At 49.4% G+C, this 15,782-nt stretch overlaps 8 protein-coding genes across 8 annotated transcripts; 5 read left to right on the top strand and 3 right to left on the bottom strand.

The window, feature by feature from the left end:
• Nucleotides 1–372: 372 nt before the first annotated feature.
• COCVIDRAFT_88221 (hypothetical protein) lies at nt 373–2,008 on the top strand (the record flags this gene model as incomplete). The annotated part of the gene is made up of 2 exons (XM_014705372.1): nt 373–423; nt 479–2,008. 2 exons carry the CDS (start codon nt 373–375, stop codon nt 2,006–2,008), a joined length of 1,581 nt encoding a protein of 526 aa, XP_014560858.1.
• Nucleotides 2,009–2,827: 819 nt separating this feature from the next.
• COCVIDRAFT_88443 (hypothetical protein) lies at nt 2,828–3,885 on the top strand (the record flags this gene model as incomplete). Its single annotated transcript, XM_014705371.1, has 2 exons — nt 2,828–3,132; nt 3,204–3,885. 2 exons carry the CDS (start codon nt 2,828–2,830, stop codon nt 3,883–3,885), a joined length of 987 nt encoding a protein of 328 aa, XP_014560857.1.
• A 2,151-nt stretch (nt 3,886–6,036) lies between these two features.
• COCVIDRAFT_88444 (hypothetical protein) lies at nt 6,037–6,198 on the bottom strand (the record flags this gene model as incomplete). Its single annotated transcript, XM_014705370.1, has 1 exon — nt 6,037–6,198. A coding segment is annotated over one exon (162 nt), but the record flags the coding sequence as incomplete, so codon positions are not given.
• A 212-nt stretch (nt 6,199–6,410) lies between these two features.
• Nucleotides 6,411–6,709, top strand: COCVIDRAFT_88125 (hypothetical protein; the record flags this gene model as incomplete). The annotated part of the gene is made up of 2 exons (XM_014705369.1): nt 6,411–6,463; nt 6,538–6,709. 2 exons carry the CDS (start codon nt 6,411–6,413, stop codon nt 6,707–6,709), a joined length of 225 nt encoding a protein of 74 aa, XP_014560855.1.
• A 43-nt stretch (nt 6,710–6,752) lies between these two features.
• On the bottom strand, nt 6,753–7,004 carry COCVIDRAFT_88485 (hypothetical protein; the record flags this gene model as incomplete). Its single annotated transcript, XM_014705368.1, has 1 exon — nt 6,753–7,004. A coding segment is annotated over one exon (252 nt), but the record flags the coding sequence as incomplete, so codon positions are not given.
• Nucleotides 7,005–7,481: 477 nt separating this feature from the next.
• COCVIDRAFT_12541 (hypothetical protein) lies at nt 7,482–9,054 on the bottom strand (the record flags this gene model as incomplete). Its single annotated transcript, XM_014705252.1, has 4 exons — nt 7,482–8,050; nt 8,103–8,284; nt 8,336–8,584; nt 8,639–9,054. The coding sequence occupies 4 exons, from the start codon at nt 9,052–9,054 to the stop codon at nt 7,482–7,484; spliced, it is 1,416 nt and encodes a 471-aa protein (XP_014560738.1).
• A 201-nt stretch (nt 9,055–9,255) lies between these two features.
• Nucleotides 9,256–10,853, top strand: COCVIDRAFT_23113 (hypothetical protein; the record flags this gene model as incomplete). The annotated part of the gene is made up of 4 exons (XM_014705272.1): nt 9,256–9,531; nt 9,580–10,254; nt 10,302–10,680; nt 10,738–10,853. The coding sequence occupies 4 exons, from the start codon at nt 9,256–9,258 to the stop codon at nt 10,851–10,853; spliced, it is 1,446 nt and encodes a 481-aa protein (XP_014560758.1).
• Nucleotides 10,854–13,094: 2,241 nt separating this feature from the next.
• Nucleotides 13,095–15,724, top strand: COCVIDRAFT_88291 (hypothetical protein; the record flags this gene model as incomplete). The annotated part of the gene is made up of 4 exons (XM_014705367.1): nt 13,095–13,258; nt 13,307–13,780; nt 13,832–13,934; nt 13,982–15,724. The coding sequence occupies 4 exons, from the start codon at nt 13,095–13,097 to the stop codon at nt 15,722–15,724; spliced, it is 2,484 nt and encodes an 827-aa protein (XP_014560853.1).
• Nucleotides 15,725–15,782: the final 58 nt, after the last annotated feature.

Raw genomic sequence — 15,782 nt, 5'->3', positions numbered from 1 at the left:
TCCCGATGCATTGCTCGAATATCCGACGGTAGCCGTAGTGCGCCGCAACATATACCCAGTGTTCCCGCATGGATCCTGCTTCGACTAAGCTCCAGTAACAGGGCAGATGACCACTTCACCGGCCTGAAATTCTTTGTCATTGCAGATGCAGAGGGTATCCGGGGGAGATGCGGATGGTGGTGGAAGCGCGCTGAAGTACTTAGGTTGATGTTTCCTCGTGCAGAATGGAGCAGTTGGACGAGAGATTTGGGAGAGTCTCTGATCATTCTTCTCGAGAATATCTTCTCGTGGCAATGAGATTGAGTGTGCACCAATAACATTTCCTTCCTGACCTCAGACCTGCTATAACAAAAACGTACCTGAACCGCCATCATGGCTGTTCTCTTCCTTCTAGGCTCCCTCTTTGGAGCGCTGGCACTCTACGTAAGACGCTCGACGATCCATCCACACACACACACACCACTAACCGGGACCACAGATTTTCGGTGTCATAGTCTATCGGCTCACCCTTCACCCACTGGCTTCTTACCCGGGCCCTTTCCTCGCAAAGATCACCGACATCTACCTCGCCTACTATGCCTACAAAGGCTCGCGGCATCTCGCTTTCCACCGTGCACACGAGAAATACGGTACATATGTGCGCCTAGGACCCAACCTGCTCTCCGTCAACACAGCAACCGGCTTGAAGACCATCTATGGCTTCCGTTCCAATGTCAAGAAGGCATCGTTCTACGAAGCTTTCCCAAGCACACCAAAGGCCGTCAGCGTGCACAGCGCGATTGACAAGATGCAGCATGCCCGCAAGAGGAGAGTCATGAGCCATGCATTCAGCGATTCCGCAATCAAGAGTCTGGAAAAGTACATCCTGGCCAATGTACGCGTTGGCTGTGAAATGCTCGCGCGCAAAAGCAACAATTGGTCTTCGGGAAAAGCCATGGGTGACGAGAAAGACGGTGGCTGGAATGACGTCTGGAACGCCGCGCACTGGTGCGAGTGGCTTGTCTTCGACATCATGGGCGATCTAGTATTCGGAAAGGCTTTCGGCATGCTGGAAAGCCCCGCCAATCGTTTCGCAACTGAGTTGGTCGGAAACGCAGCACATCGCCATTTGATTTGTGGTACGCATCTTACTATCCACAACTGGCACTTGGACAAGCTGTTCTTCCGCAAGATTGCTGGCCAACGCGCACAGTACATGCAGTACAGCAAGGGACAGGCTATGGAGCGCACCAAGCTGGGCCTAGACGTTGATCGCAAGGACTTTTTCTACTATCTGCTGAACGCCAAGGATCCAGAGACTGGCAACGGCTTCAGCATGGATGAGCTGTGGGGCGAGTCGAATTTGCTTATCATCGCTGGCTCGGATACTACTTCGACGGCCATGGCTGGTACAATGTTCTATCTCGCAAACAACCCCTCAGCTATGCAAAAGGTGTGCAAGGAAATCCGTGAAACCTTTGCCGATGTCGAGGAAATTGTTACTGGACCCAAACTCAGCGGTTGCTCATACTTGCGTGCATGCATCGATGAAACGATGCGCATGACGCCCCCTGTAGCTGGCGCTCTTCCCCGAGAGGTTCTCACTGGAGGCTTAGATATCGATGGCCGTCACATTCCTGCCGGAGTAGATGTTGGTGTTCCCATCTATGCAATCCACCACAACCCCGAGTACTTTCCTCAGCCATTCGACTATATTCCTGAGCGCTGGCTTCCAGACCCTACAGTAAACCCTCATCATAGCAGTCTCCAGGCGGCTCAATCAGCATACAACCCATTCAGCATTGGTCCCCGTGGGTGCATTGGTAAGGGTCTGGCGTATGTCGAACTGACTGTGACGATTGCAAGGGTTTTGTATTTGTACGATCTGAGATTGGCTCCCGGCATGACTCTGGGTGCAGGAAGCAAGGAGCTGGAGGAGGGCAGGAATAGGGAGACTGAGTACCAGATCATGGATGTATTCGCCAGCAAAAAGGATGGACCAATGCTGCAATTTCGCGCACGATCATAGATTAAGATAAAACTTTGCATCTCAATACTTTCAATACATACTGCACACTCTTCAAAATAGACTCTAGTTCATCGTGTGCCGCCACAATCATGTTCCTACCACACATGAGCTGTTGATTCATCAATGTCTTGATCCATACATCCAGACCCCAGCGACCAAACACGCCACACGTCCGCAAAAAATATAAACCTCCAAAAACATACGACAGCGGGGATTCGCTAGTGGTCACCCACCTAACTACTAACCCGCCGGTAAACTGTTTAACTAAAGAAGATCTAACGGGTTTCAGTGGTCCAAGCTTCCTATGGTCGTATGTACCAAAAATTGGAGTTGTGCTGGTCATATAACCAGCCCGTCGTCAAGAGGACTCACAACCTACGAAGACTGTACGTACAACGAATAAAAAAAGCAAAAGTTTGTCTACATGTGGTACGTCACCGAGAAAGCAGAATGTACATGGTAGTAAAGGAAAAATCATGTTGTGTGACAAAGGTACTGATCAAGCAGATATTCATGAATCGTTTACAGCATGGAGTATAGCTCACTTCGATACGTTATGACTCTGTGATTGAGCTAAGTTCAAATGTGCATACCCTATTTTCGAACCGATAGAAGATCTCGCTTAAGCGAGTGATTCAAGATGCACAAGAGATAGTACATACAGCCTTGCAGTGCGTTATCGATAGCAGGTCTTGGCGCTCCGACAAGGCGTGGAACTTTTTCGGCGAATGTTGACGCACATCCTGCACCCAAGCACAACAATCTTGGGATTCTCTGGCCAATCGCATTACTCTAGGTTGTCTACATTCACATCTCACAATGGCCGTCTCAAGGGTGTTCTCACGGAGCCACCTTCTCTGTCGTGCGAGCGCTTTGTGCATACGCGCCACTCCCCCAGCAATCCCATCAATCACTTCATCATTGCCCAGGAGAACCTTTACTTCCAGTATATCAGCATGGGAAGAGATTGTTCAAACACCTTCAAGAGGCCCAGAGATCGCTCTCACAGATAACCGTACCGCTTCAGCGGGTATCACGGCAAATTCCATTAGTTTGCTAAAGATTTCAAAGCGACTATCAAGAGGCGACATTGAAGAGTTTTTGCGGCAAAATGGTTTCAACATGTATGTTCTTAATGGACCAACCAAATTGCACATAACTTTACAATTGCACATCTCAGCTAACAAGAGTATAGAAAGAAGATGCAAATGCGAGTAGATCGCTTCACATTCCACAATGACACCATGTGCTTTGTGGAGCTAGGAAGCCCTGAAGAAGCCCAGAGAGCGGTCAAAAAGCTTAATCAAGCAAAATTACAGAACAAAAGCATCGTAGTCAAGCCTTTGAAAGACGATTTCTACTGGGGTCATCAGGAGACCACAAAGCACTCGCCCTACGGATCTCGCTTCTTCAACGACGAAGGCGATGCTGCGCAAGAGGCTCTCCGCCCCTTGGCCGAAGGACGCCGGATGGTTCTTTCAGTGAAGACACCAGGCTGGTCGCCTAAGTCCAGAATCACCGAAGCCAGACAGAACGCAATTAAGATCATTGAAGAAAACTTTGGCAAATATGGTGTTGAGAGAGTCAGCGATATGTCAGTGTTCTTTGGCGACAAAAAGGAAAACCCTCGCCTGCTGGGCTGGATCGACTTCAAAACGAAAGAAGGTGCCGAGCAAGCGGCTGTGGAGAAGCATAATACGGAAATAAATGGCCGTCTCGTGTGGCTGCAAGCCTCCAACCCCTCCAAGTGGAGAGTACAGCAGTACTCGAAGTCTGCCCCGCAGTTGGTACAAGAGTTGCAGGAGAAAGGTACGGTGTCGAAGGAAATGTACGAGGACAAGTTTGTCACTCCACTCCCGAAGAACAAATCCAGCTAGACAGCAGGAAAGGTTTACAAGGACTTTTCTCCACACCCTGTCAAATGGATTTTCGGTAATCAAGAAGCGTACTACTAGTATGGATCGGGAAATTCTATGTATTTGTACTTCAAGAAGCATGCGCTAAGCCCTGCTCTATCTTACACAAACCGAAAAGACGGTAAATTCTACTTCATCCAGGCAGCTAGATGAGAAAAAAATATCATGCAGGAAGAATGGCACATGTTTGAAACTGGACTCTGAACCATACACCAGCACCAATCCAGAAACAGCCCTACGGTATATTGTACCGTTCAAACTAACTCACCCAGCCCTACTTACGCCATACCCGTCATTTGTCACATTTTTACCACGATAACCGAGTTTTAGCCAAATAAGTACACTACAATCTCCTAAATTTTCTATTCCCACGGTTTATTACCCTCACACATTCATGCAATAGTACATGCCCACTCACACATCCCGCCCGTTTCCGAGCGGCCCCCTGTAAGTTTTCGGAAGTAACGCGCTACTACCCACATCCGGACCCCCCACCCCCTTGCCAGAAAATTCCCAAACTGGGCAATTATGTTTGAAACCCATTGGTTCTCTTCGGTATCGCAATACGCGGAGCCCGACAGTCTTCGGAACGACGCGAGATTCGATGGGAGAAAACGGCAAAAGGTCGGATGTTTGTATGTGGCTGGCTGGCTGGCTGGCTGGCGGAGGTTTGCTTGGGGGAGGTGTGGGGGAGTATATGAGCAATTGCCGCCAAGGGCGCGCGCCGGCGCCGGTTTGCGGAGTTTTTTTGGCGGCTGTCAAGTTCCGAGGCGAAGAAAAGGACAGGAGAAATGGTATGGAAGTGGACACAGTTAGTAGTCGCGCAAAAAAAAAAGGAGTTCGGAAACTAATTAGTTTTCGCGCTGTCGCCTCGGACTTTTCTTGGTGTATTCGATAGCTTGAGGCTGTCGCTTCCCCCGCCCCTTTTTTTCTTCCCTTCGAGAAGGCTCATTAGCACACGAAGCTATTCTTTTTTATTGGTTCGCGCTTGCTTGTGAGCCCTTGTTTTTCTTTGGTGGTCTCTTACTATTCCTTACCCGTTGCGTCCCGATTAGCACAACATCAATTCTAACAAAGGGTGGTTGGTGTACTTTACGAGCCCGCTGAAACCAAAGTCTCTTATCAGTTACTATCGGCACACTCGGCCAGCCACATGTCACGCTCTAGTTGTGATTTCGCCATGGGTTCATCCAATTCCAGACCGTCTATTCTGGCCAAGAGCCCGACTATCCATCTCGTTGCGTTCCGGCATGTAGCCGGCAGCCAATGAGCGCGCACGAGGCTTCGAGATTGGGGCTGGAGGGGAACCCTGCATAAGCCATATGGACTAGCGTGTGCAGCACTCTCAGGGTCCAACCGGTCACCGGTGCGCGAAAGGCGAAGGGGTGAGGCGAACAAAGTCTGGGGTACCTGGGCTCTCTTTCCCTCGTCGCCGAATGTCCGTTGTTTAGCCAGAAGTTTCAACGGGGATCTTGTTGGGAAACAAAGGAAACCGAGGAGAGTGAGATAGCCGAGGATACTTAGCGTTCGTGATGTGGCGTCTGGCCAAAAACAAAAGCATACGGGGGGGGACTGTTGGCAGGTTACTAGATGGCGCATAAGTATGTATGAACGTGTCAAGAAGAGGCACGAGGGTTCTTTCTCTCCACCGCCTCTTGATACCTGTCCTCGCATAGCCGAACCGCATCAGCCGCGCCTCCCCGACAGAGTTTCCTCTTCGAGGGTAAAAGCGTTCATCTGGTTGGGTCCGGTTGGACGGGCGTTGCATTCGTGCCTTTTTCCTTATCGCTAATCCGGGGGTGATACGGAGCGAGCAGGCCTGTAGGGCCCCATTTGCATTCCATTTCCCAGGGGTCCAAGCTCCCCCGGCTACAAAGATCAAAGGAGTCAGACCACGGAGTCAGACTAGTTGTCTGTAAGACGGCGAGATGCAGATGAGTGATTATAAAGATGCCGCCCCGGCTCGCGTGAGGTTACTGGGGTGCTCAACGTACTGATTGCACTTATATTCCGCCGTGTTGCTTGAAGAGCTTCCTAGACCATTTCCTATCTTTGATATTCAAGAAGAAAAAGGGAAAACCATACTCCGATATCTGTACACGCGTTCAAGTCTCATTTCTCCGACATCGCTCTGTTGAATCGTTTTGTGCGTGGCAAGCTTGGGGACACGATACTGAAAGACTCGAGGTGTGTAAACTTTCCATCACCGCTACTCCACAACATGCCATACCTGCACCGCCACGACCACTGCGGCCAGATAGAAAAAGAGAGTCTAGAACATCGACGCTCGGTTTCCGCGGATAGAAAAGGATGGGCCACGACTGCCACATGGGAGAGCAACTATAAATTTACGAGAAAACAATGAAAAAAGCGGTCAGCTAACCGGACATATAGACCTCTCTCACTGTAAATACCTAAAAGACCATACCAAAGGTCATATTTGAAAACCCCACCTCTTCGGCACCTCCAGGACCCAATCAGAAACCATGTGCTCATACACATACTCGTGGTACTACTGCAACCACGACTACTACATCTGGTAAATTCCCCTTCCATCAAGATACCTCAAAACGAAAGACAAGAGATGGAACAAAATACTAACCCGAAAAACAGGGCCAACAGCATCGAAGTCTGCTCCTCCCGCCTACTCTCCGGCTACTCTTACGACGCCTGGTCCATCGACATGTGCTCCAAGATGAAAATCGAATGCGGCGGCTTCTCAAACTACTACTGCACCGACTGCTCCGAAGACGTAGCACTTGAATTCGAGCTCGACGAGCTATAAACTCTTTTGCACCCAAAAAAAAAATCACCCTGGCATCCTTGAGTCAACCGGTACGTTCAAATCCTTTATTTCTTCTTGTTGGGGATTTTTTTTCTTTCTCTCTACATGGCTGCAAAGCAGAAAGAAGAGGAGGAAAGTGTTGGAAAACGTTATTTTTGGTGAACGGGGGAAGGGCGGAAAGTGGCAACGAACAACAGGACGGACACATGGCAAGTGGGGGGGGAGACCCTTGGAAGGCACCCTGCGTCGGGGAATGGGGGGGGCGCGCGCTTGTGGAATGAGATGGCACCATGGGTTTATTTGTGGAGCGAGGCTAACGAGCGGGTGCAGATGAAAAGATGCAGCCGAGTGCACATGTTGCAACGCGATGGTGCTGGGGGCGATGGGCTAGCTTGTACGGCATCTGCCTCACCGCCCTTTTTTTGGGTCCCCGTTGAGCCCCCCCTCGCGATATTGGTCCGATATGATTGTTTCCCGATCTTTTTTTGTTATTGTTTGTCCGACAGTCTGTGTCTGAGTGCGCGATACCTCTTTTTCTTTCTCTCTTCAGCTCGAGCGTTGTAGGCGCATAGTAGGCGCATCCTGGAGCTGTGAGGCTGCATTCACAAGATTGGGTTATTGAATGGCGTTGGGACTACGTATAGCGCGGTGTGTTTGTTGGCTATTTAGAGCGTGCATTTCCACTTGATTTTGATCGAATTCAACAACGCTTTTTGCGCAATCAATGTTCAACATGGTAGCATTCTCAGATCCTACACCTGCATTCTGCGTCTTATTCCGTGAGACTGTCTTCAGCCGTCTTCGGGCTAACAGTATTCCCTTCCTCTAGGGTCTGCCTAACCTGCGCTGCTCGCCTCCTCGCATCAATGTACATCATGAATTCCTGATATGTCCTTGGCATGACCCTAATGTTCTTTGGCACTGTAAACGTGTAGTTGAATTGGCCAGTCGGCTTCGAGTGGCCATGCTCCACATCCCTCACCTTGGAATCAACCCGGATTTGCACTCGTGTGTACTCCGAGTTCTCGTCAAACTCCTCTCCCGGTGCGCCAATCAGCGGTGGGTCTGTATACACTACCGTTGCCGTGAGGTATAGGATACTGCCTACAGGCACAGGGTTCTGGAAGGTGGATGGATCGAGCGACACGAAGGTGGGGCGGGCATGGGCAAAGGCTGCAGCGGTAGTAAAGGCGAGCTCAAAGGTTTGCTTAAGGAGAAAACCACCAAATATCATAAAGTGGTGCCGATTACGGTATTGAGGCTGCATGATGGTCGCAGTCTGCAGCCGGGTTGCATCCATGGGAACCACATTGTCAGGTTTCCGAAGTTCATCATACGGATCTGCATCAATTAGCTTACAGACTCATATTACTAGTGTAAGAATGTGACATACCGTGGTACTGCAATTGCTTTTGCCAGAATGCGTGGATTAGATCGCTCTCGAGATCGTTTGGTGTATGCTTAAGAAGAGAGGTTTCCCGACGCTCTTTTCTCACTCTTGAATTGCGTTCACCCAGAGCGTAGATTCGTTGTTCTTCAGATGTCTCAATCTTTAACGGGTTGACGTTCACCGGCCTGGTAATGTTGTCAGTCGCCAATCAAGATCACAGATATCAAAGACCATACTTCTTCGTAACAGGATCCAGGGAAACCATCGTGAAGGTACAATTGATGAGGACGTCTTCATCTTTTGTCTTTTCACCCTCCTTGGGTGCCTTTGCAACCTGCATGGTGATTTCCAAGCTACTCCTACCCGTCGCATACGTAACGCGGCCGGAGAGCTCCAGATCACAGATCTCTGTTAGTGGAGAATGAATGGTGATGCGGTCACAGCTTGCAGTAACAGTGGTAACGTCATCTCCTGTATGCTTGTATCTGTGGGCGTGTTTAGACAAAAGCGATTATTCTGCACAGCCATTGTACGCTTACGCGATAATACCCGAAAGTGCATCAAGATCCATGAAAATGGTCCCAAGGCGGATGTGACCTGATGCATTGAGATATGTGTCGAGTATCCATGGATCCTGGGCGAGAGGGAGCACAACTGAATGGTAGCTTTCACTCATGCGCTTCGGCGTCAGTTTGCGATCTTTGGGCAATTCAGTTTTTTTCGAAGGCTCAGAGGGCTGATTGGCCTCTGCTTGTTGTTGTCGTAGAGCCTCTACCCAAGGCGTGCGCACCCGCATGGCAGTAAGCTCTCGGAAGACGCCATCGGTGCGTGGTGTCGGGCTACAGTGAAAAGACCTGCAAGGTATTGACAGGATAGCAGATGAGGACGAGACAGTGCTGCCGCATCCCCGAATCTGGCTGACGCGCTGGAGCGCGTTCCTGGTGAGAACCTTCATGTTGGGATTTGTTGTGGAACTGCGAAGCGGAGAAGGCGCAGGGGGTGACGTACCGACTGACATCAAGTGACAGAGCGGTCCCGGGTCTTGGCGCGGAAGGCGATACCCCACAGCTGCCATCCTCCATTCTCCTGACAAGCTCCACCTCAATGCCGCCTCACCCCTCTTCCCTGGTACCGATGAGAGTTATCTGGGGATAGAATGTCGCGATCCGTCGAGCTGGGGCGCGCAGTACTGCATGCACCCACTGCCCATCACGAGCTTTGGCTCACAACATTGATCACCATCTCACCAAAACAGGACTCACCTTACCTTGCACAGCTCACACCTGTTCAGTGTCTCAAAGCCCTTGCATCTGGACTACTATGGATTGATCGTGGACATGATATGCATGTGAATTTGGAACTGACGGTGAACAATGAGGCGCTGCCCCACAAGCAGCTCCAAACCCTCACGAATGCTATTCTCCAGGCTCCAGTAAGCCATACTCACATCAGTTCACCCCTTCCTTCTAACCAGATCAAGGTATGGCAGCAATTAATGTTGAGACCAACCCTTCCCAGCAATTCCATAACAGACTCAGGAACGATTCGATTCAATATCAGTCACGCTACTGTCGCTAGAAAGGAGGTGGGGCAAAAGCATCACAGGCTGTTTTCAGATGTTCCGGCGACAGATATTGGGCCACCAGAGGGCGTTATTTCTGTATCACTTCATTCGGTTCGCCTATGCCTGGACATTCTAGAGACAGGTCCGCGCCGGAAGCTTGTAGTGCCGCGATCGAACTCCTCCTCGGATGAGCGCATTAAAGCCGAAGATAAGACTATGATCCCTTTTGATGTAGACTCGGCTGGAAGCGCCTCAAGTCATGATGCACCAAAACCCGTTCCGTTTGATGCTAGCAGAAAACGAAAACGATCCGTCACTAGCATGTCACCGACGCCTCTAAAACTTCCCCGCCGACACGCTGACAGTGATGAAAGAGATATGCGGGTAGATCTAAGTTCCCAGTCAGCGCACAGTCTTTCCTCGATGATGCAATTTCAAGTTAATGTGCGAGCCATGGTCGATAGCGCACTACGTCTCTGCATACGCGGTACAATCTCTAAATATCCAAATGGGTTAAAAGCTAAAGCGAATACATTCCGTCTGGGATTGGCCGATGTAGCCCCTGCGTTATGGAGAAGCGGATATATCGATGTATGGAGCGCTTTACATCCCTCAGTCTACTGCTAATATTCGAATAGGCTTTGTCTCAGAGAGCCCAACTAATGCCCACAGTTGCTCAGTCACTCGCTCAAACAAGCTTTGCAAGAACAATGTCTATTTCTCTGAAGTCCAAAATGGAGATCATCAGCAACGCTGCTTTTGCGGGTGGTCGAGATAAAACCCATGGGCCAGGATACCCCATTGAGTCTAACACCGCCCGTATCACGCGATATGTCGCAAGTAATCTATGGGTGCATTCACAAAAAAGTCTACTTCGCGACCCTACACCGCCGATATTAGCCTGCATTGGCTCCCCTTCAGAGGAAGTCTACTCAGACTCAGAAGATATGTTAGTGGGGAAAGACATCGAATGGAACGAGGGCTTATATGCAGTACACGACGAAGATATTTCCCTTAGTAACTCAAGCGAAAGTACTGACGGTGGGTGTTTACTGCCTTTAATACCGCAAATAGTGACTAGTGACAATCACCAAGTCCAAACACAACACGAAACCTTCACCAAACCTATCACAAATTACGGTATTACCGAGTTGGAAGAAGAGCTATTGTTTGATCCACTATCCTACTAGGCGTCTTCAGGTCTCTACTCCGGTTGCGATGGCAGATCCGAATGATCATGTTTACGAACACACACAAACCTATCCCCGAACGTATTGGGCCCGGACAACAGGTATTTGAAGATTAGCGCAGGGTATTGATGCCACGTCTGCCTGGTGTAGCTTTCAAGAACTACTTATGCATCGTCTGTGCGCTGATGCAGGGTTTTTGCGTGGGCATAAGAAGAACAGACCCAGCATCCAAACGCAACTTCTGGTTGGACGAAAGCTACTGATACTTGGCTTTTGCGCACCGCACTAGTGTCACAATTGACATGATTAGGTTTACCAGCTTCGTGGAATCTGTTTGACATGCACTAGAAGTTGTTTCACCTCGGACTTCTTCTATCATAGGATCATGAGTACATATTCAATGCGCCTATTTCTATGCAAAACACTGCAAAGAAGAATGAGGTCATGCATCCCTATCGCTAATACTACATCCGATCAGGCACAACCAACTCTGACCCCATCCATCTTGGCCTCAAGCACAATCCGAATTGTGGGGTAGCGACCAGAACAGCATAGATATATCATCCACAAATAATGCAGGACTCTCAGAACCCGCCCATATGAGACTGGTGTTCCGTCGCTCAATCCTTGGCAAGTTTTGGGTAGTTCGTTCCTTGGCAGGCGGCAAGCTTCTCTTGGCTGAGAAGGGAGCCTGAATCATGAGCGCCCCAGGCCTCAGTTAAGAAAGTAACATCGGGCCCTGACGTTATATATAGAATAAGGCGCTGGCTTAAACTTTATTCTTCCAATCCGCCCCCACATACGACTTCCCTAATTATACTGTCCTGTGGACGGCATTAGTTTCAGGCCTACATTGACATGGTCTAGGACTTGTCTCCGGCAGACAGCTGTCAAAGAACTGCGCATCAGAGTTTCCGCTCCTAGCTGCAACCTTGCGGATGGAACACCCGATATCGTATGAGTTCTTGGGAGTAGAAGAGAGCTTGCTAAAACGGCTTGCTAATTGGCGGCAACTCCGTCCGATATAATTATCAGATGATTTAAGATTTCCGAACCTTATTCGAGTCCCAGCTCAGATTTCCAACTTCTCAATCCCTAGTCAGAATTCACCGTGACGATCAACACGGGATCGTCAAATCCCTACGTATCTATGAAGCATTCATAGTGGCATCGCTCAAAGCTTGAGGTACTCAGACATACGAAATTTTCATAAGCATCCAAAACACAGCGGCTCAACGACAACGGCCAACCTGAGTTAAAATTCATGATCTGATCAATACTCGCCAACCAACACCACTAAACTCCACTCCACAGTTATTACTAGTAACTTCGCCAAGTATTATCGCACTAACAGGCGCCACATGAGCCCATGTCAACTGGCAACACTCGCCCTTGGTAGCATCGTGTTTTGCTTGAGGAAGCTTGTTAGCCAGCGCTAGGCAGTGGAACAACGCTTGCCACTACAATATCTTGAGGAAGAAGAAAGCCCTTCACGGTGCACTTCCCAGATGCGAATTATATACAGGATTTATCAGCTGGTGAATTACATTGTTTTATACGGGCAATGTTCTCAATAACTACCAAGTCATAGGCATAGCGCTCTCACAATGGGATATATCAAGTTGCAGCGCATCGGTAGATCAAAGCACACCAAAGAACAACAGTCGACCATAATTCTGAGTATCAAAAGGCCAAGAAAGTTTATCGATCGTTGGAGCCCTCAGCCCTGGGACCGTGTTTCATCGCCCACGGCTGTCACCACCACTTAGCGCATAAGTTGTGGCGTTCGCAACCCAACCTAGCACCAACTCCCGCAAGGAGTAATTACTGTGGAGCCTCGCGGTCTGTCCCGGGATTCACCTGGCGAGGGATGGTGTAACGGGGTTGTCCGTTGTCAAGAGAGGGGAGGCTAGATTTCTGCTTTAATAAAGCGCCAGAGAATCCGTTTGGTACGCTTAGCATACTCGAAGTTATTCACTTGTTTTGTATTGATGCGGCCGGTTGCTATAGGGGAGATTGACGTTTGCGATAGACGAATTCCGTCGAAAACACGTGTTGTGGAAAGTGTGTAGCAACAGCGTTGCGACTTTGCTTTGGCCTAAGTACGTGCGTAGTTTTTTTTCAATCGGTACAATGTGCTGGAGAAACATGCTCTAACAACATCCAGATCTATCGGAAAGACGTCTATGCACAGGTGCATTTCTCTCTTCATCAACCCACCAAAATCCCGTCGCATTTACCATGTTGAGACCAGAGGTCGAAGACAAATACCTCGTCGGAACCATACCTCCCATATCCTTTCTCCCGTATCTTGTATTCGCCTCGTTTCTTGTCAGCCTAACTGGGACCTTTACCACCGTAGAGCTACTGCACCGACGAGCCTCTGGAACAGGATGGCGTCCCTGGTACGTATTCAAAAGCAACATCACATCACAGCGTCTTACATGTTACAGGGCGGATATTGCTATTTGTTCAGTAACATTCGGGTTGGTCGCAGTCTGGTGCATGCATTTTGTCGGGAACCGTGCAATCATCCTTGGTGACGGCGAGTTAGAGATTCAGCTATACTACGATGAGACATATGTGGTGCTGTCAGCTATACTACCCATTATACCCATCTTCATGGGTCTCTCTGTCGCGATCAGATTTCACGAGCTGGGTCGGCGAGCTATTGTTCGATACGGATCGCTTGCTGTATGCGGGCTGTGTACAGGTGGTGCCACTACTATGATGCATTTTCTGGGAAACATCGGCGTCGAGAATTGCAGAATGTCGGCGAACTGGGCGAATATGGTTGGTTCTGCAGCTGTTGCTGTGGTCATATGTTCGGTTGGGTTTGGCCTCTTTTTCTACTGGGGAAAACTATGGATGAACAATATCTGGAGGCGCATATGTGTGTCCTTTACTCTGGCTGTGGGCATTTGCGGGTGAGTGATACCGCACACATATGGTATGATAAACTTTCTAACATGGTCTAGGATGCACTGGACTGCAGCAACAGGTACTTGGTATCAGATCGAGGCTTACCATGATGGCGAGGAAGCAGACCAGAACGTAAATCTGATTGTCGCTTATTGCCTTGTAAGTCACAGGCTGCAAATGTCAACTCTGCTGCTAACATGGATCAGTTAACAATCTCATGCATTGCATGTGTCATACTAGGCTTCATCAAACAACGCCAACGGAAAGAGGAAAAGAGCAGGGCGCAGCAAGCCGTGCTAGCTCTTGCCACCTTTGATCCTTCAGGGAAGTTGCTGGTCAATAAGACTGGGTTGATGCCGTGCCAGACCATCATCCAGCATTTCAATCAAGGAGCCTTCGACGATGAACTCGACACGTCCCATCCGGTTTTCCAATGGATTTTTAGGGTCACACGAAACTGGAATGGTATCTCCGATCTCATTCCGTCAATGCGTGAACACCTGCAACTGGCTGGATACCTCGAAGCGACTTCTCCCGGAAACAAAAGACGCAACTCATTACACGAGAGCGACGATGCAACCTCGTCGGCCACGTTCCGTAAATTGTTTTGCGTCACAGCTGATGAGATGGCTACAGCTCTTGAAATGGGTCTCGAGAAGCTGGGATGTCTATATGAGGATGTTTTGACTACTGGCACGATGACCACCAATCGCGGGACGTGGACAGGTACACATACAACCAAGACTACACCAGATGTGAACGTGACAATTAACGACCTCGAGTCGGGGAGATTCGAGCCAGTCGTGTTCGGAAAGGGACAGATGCTCATACTCTCGAGGAAAGTCGACGCATCAGAAGCACACCGATTACAACAACTAGGCTACAGCTTCGCCGAAATCGAGCAGGTCAGCCATAACATAGCACGCAGCCTGCAGATCCCCTGTGGCGAACTCGAGGATCTTATCATACGCCTACATGCTTTTAGTGAAAGACAGTACTCTGTTCCGAAGAGCGGCACCTACCTTGCCTCTTTCTTGGTACAACCAAGACCTGGCATGAAAAGCATGGATGTCGTGGTACCGCGGGCGAATTCAGGCCGGCTCCCAATGGTCAAACTTGATGACGATCAACTCGACAGTCATCAATTGGAAATCCTCTCAACATTCGACGGGCTCACTTTGGACCGGTGCCTGGCGCGGATCAAAGCCTCCTCGGAACCAGATACTAAAGTCTCCGCTTTCATGCACAAATTTGGCAGTCAGATCGAATCCCTTCTCCGGGAATGCCCTGAAGAGGCTCTGCATTTTTCCACGTTCTCGGCACAACAACTCGACATGGTGAATGGACAAACGGATTTTAGCCAGGCAAAGGTGTTTGCTTTCTGTGGTATCAAGGAAATTTACGTCCAATCGCTGCAGAGCTTCACTCTTAAGGCAATACCGTTTTCGTTTTTCAAGACATATCTCAGGTCGCAGACAGGATGTGCAGACCACGCTGTGCTTGTGCAAAGAAACCACGACGAGTTCGGCTATCTCCAGCGGGCGCAATCAGATGCCGAAACTTCGTCTTCAAGCCTCAGTTCCAAGTGGCCGTGGAGCCTTCGCAAAGAGAAATCACTATCTAGCGAGAGGAGCTGGAACGAAGAAACGGACTCTGTGGATAACCTTGTCAACCACAGACTGCATACTAGGACTCTCACAGCGGCTTCGGGCCACAGTATGTGGGGCAGAATGGTTACGAATTCCCTTGAGGAAATCAAGTCGCCTAGAAGCAAATCCAGTTTCAAAGTGGAGATGCATAGTATGAAAAGAGCGAAGAATAATATGGTGGATCAGGAGAGCCAAACGCTGGCTGATCTGTTGATGACGATTACGACAGCATCCCGTGGCTCACTTATGAGCCGGCCACCAACCAGTGTGGAGCCTGGAGCTAATCACTCCTTTCCGTAGATTTCGTTTATGTTATGAGCTTTCTCTTTGATATAGATTCACGATGTTTCTTCTTCTG

Source organism: Bipolaris victoriae (genome assembly GCF_000527765.1).
Source record: "Bipolaris victoriae FI3 unplaced genomic scaffold scaffold_9, whole genome shotgun sequence".
Taxonomy (NCBI): Eukaryota; Fungi; Ascomycota; class Dothideomycetes; order Pleosporales; family Pleosporaceae; genus Bipolaris; species Bipolaris victoriae.
This window is presented reverse-complemented; position numbering and strand designations above follow the sequence as displayed.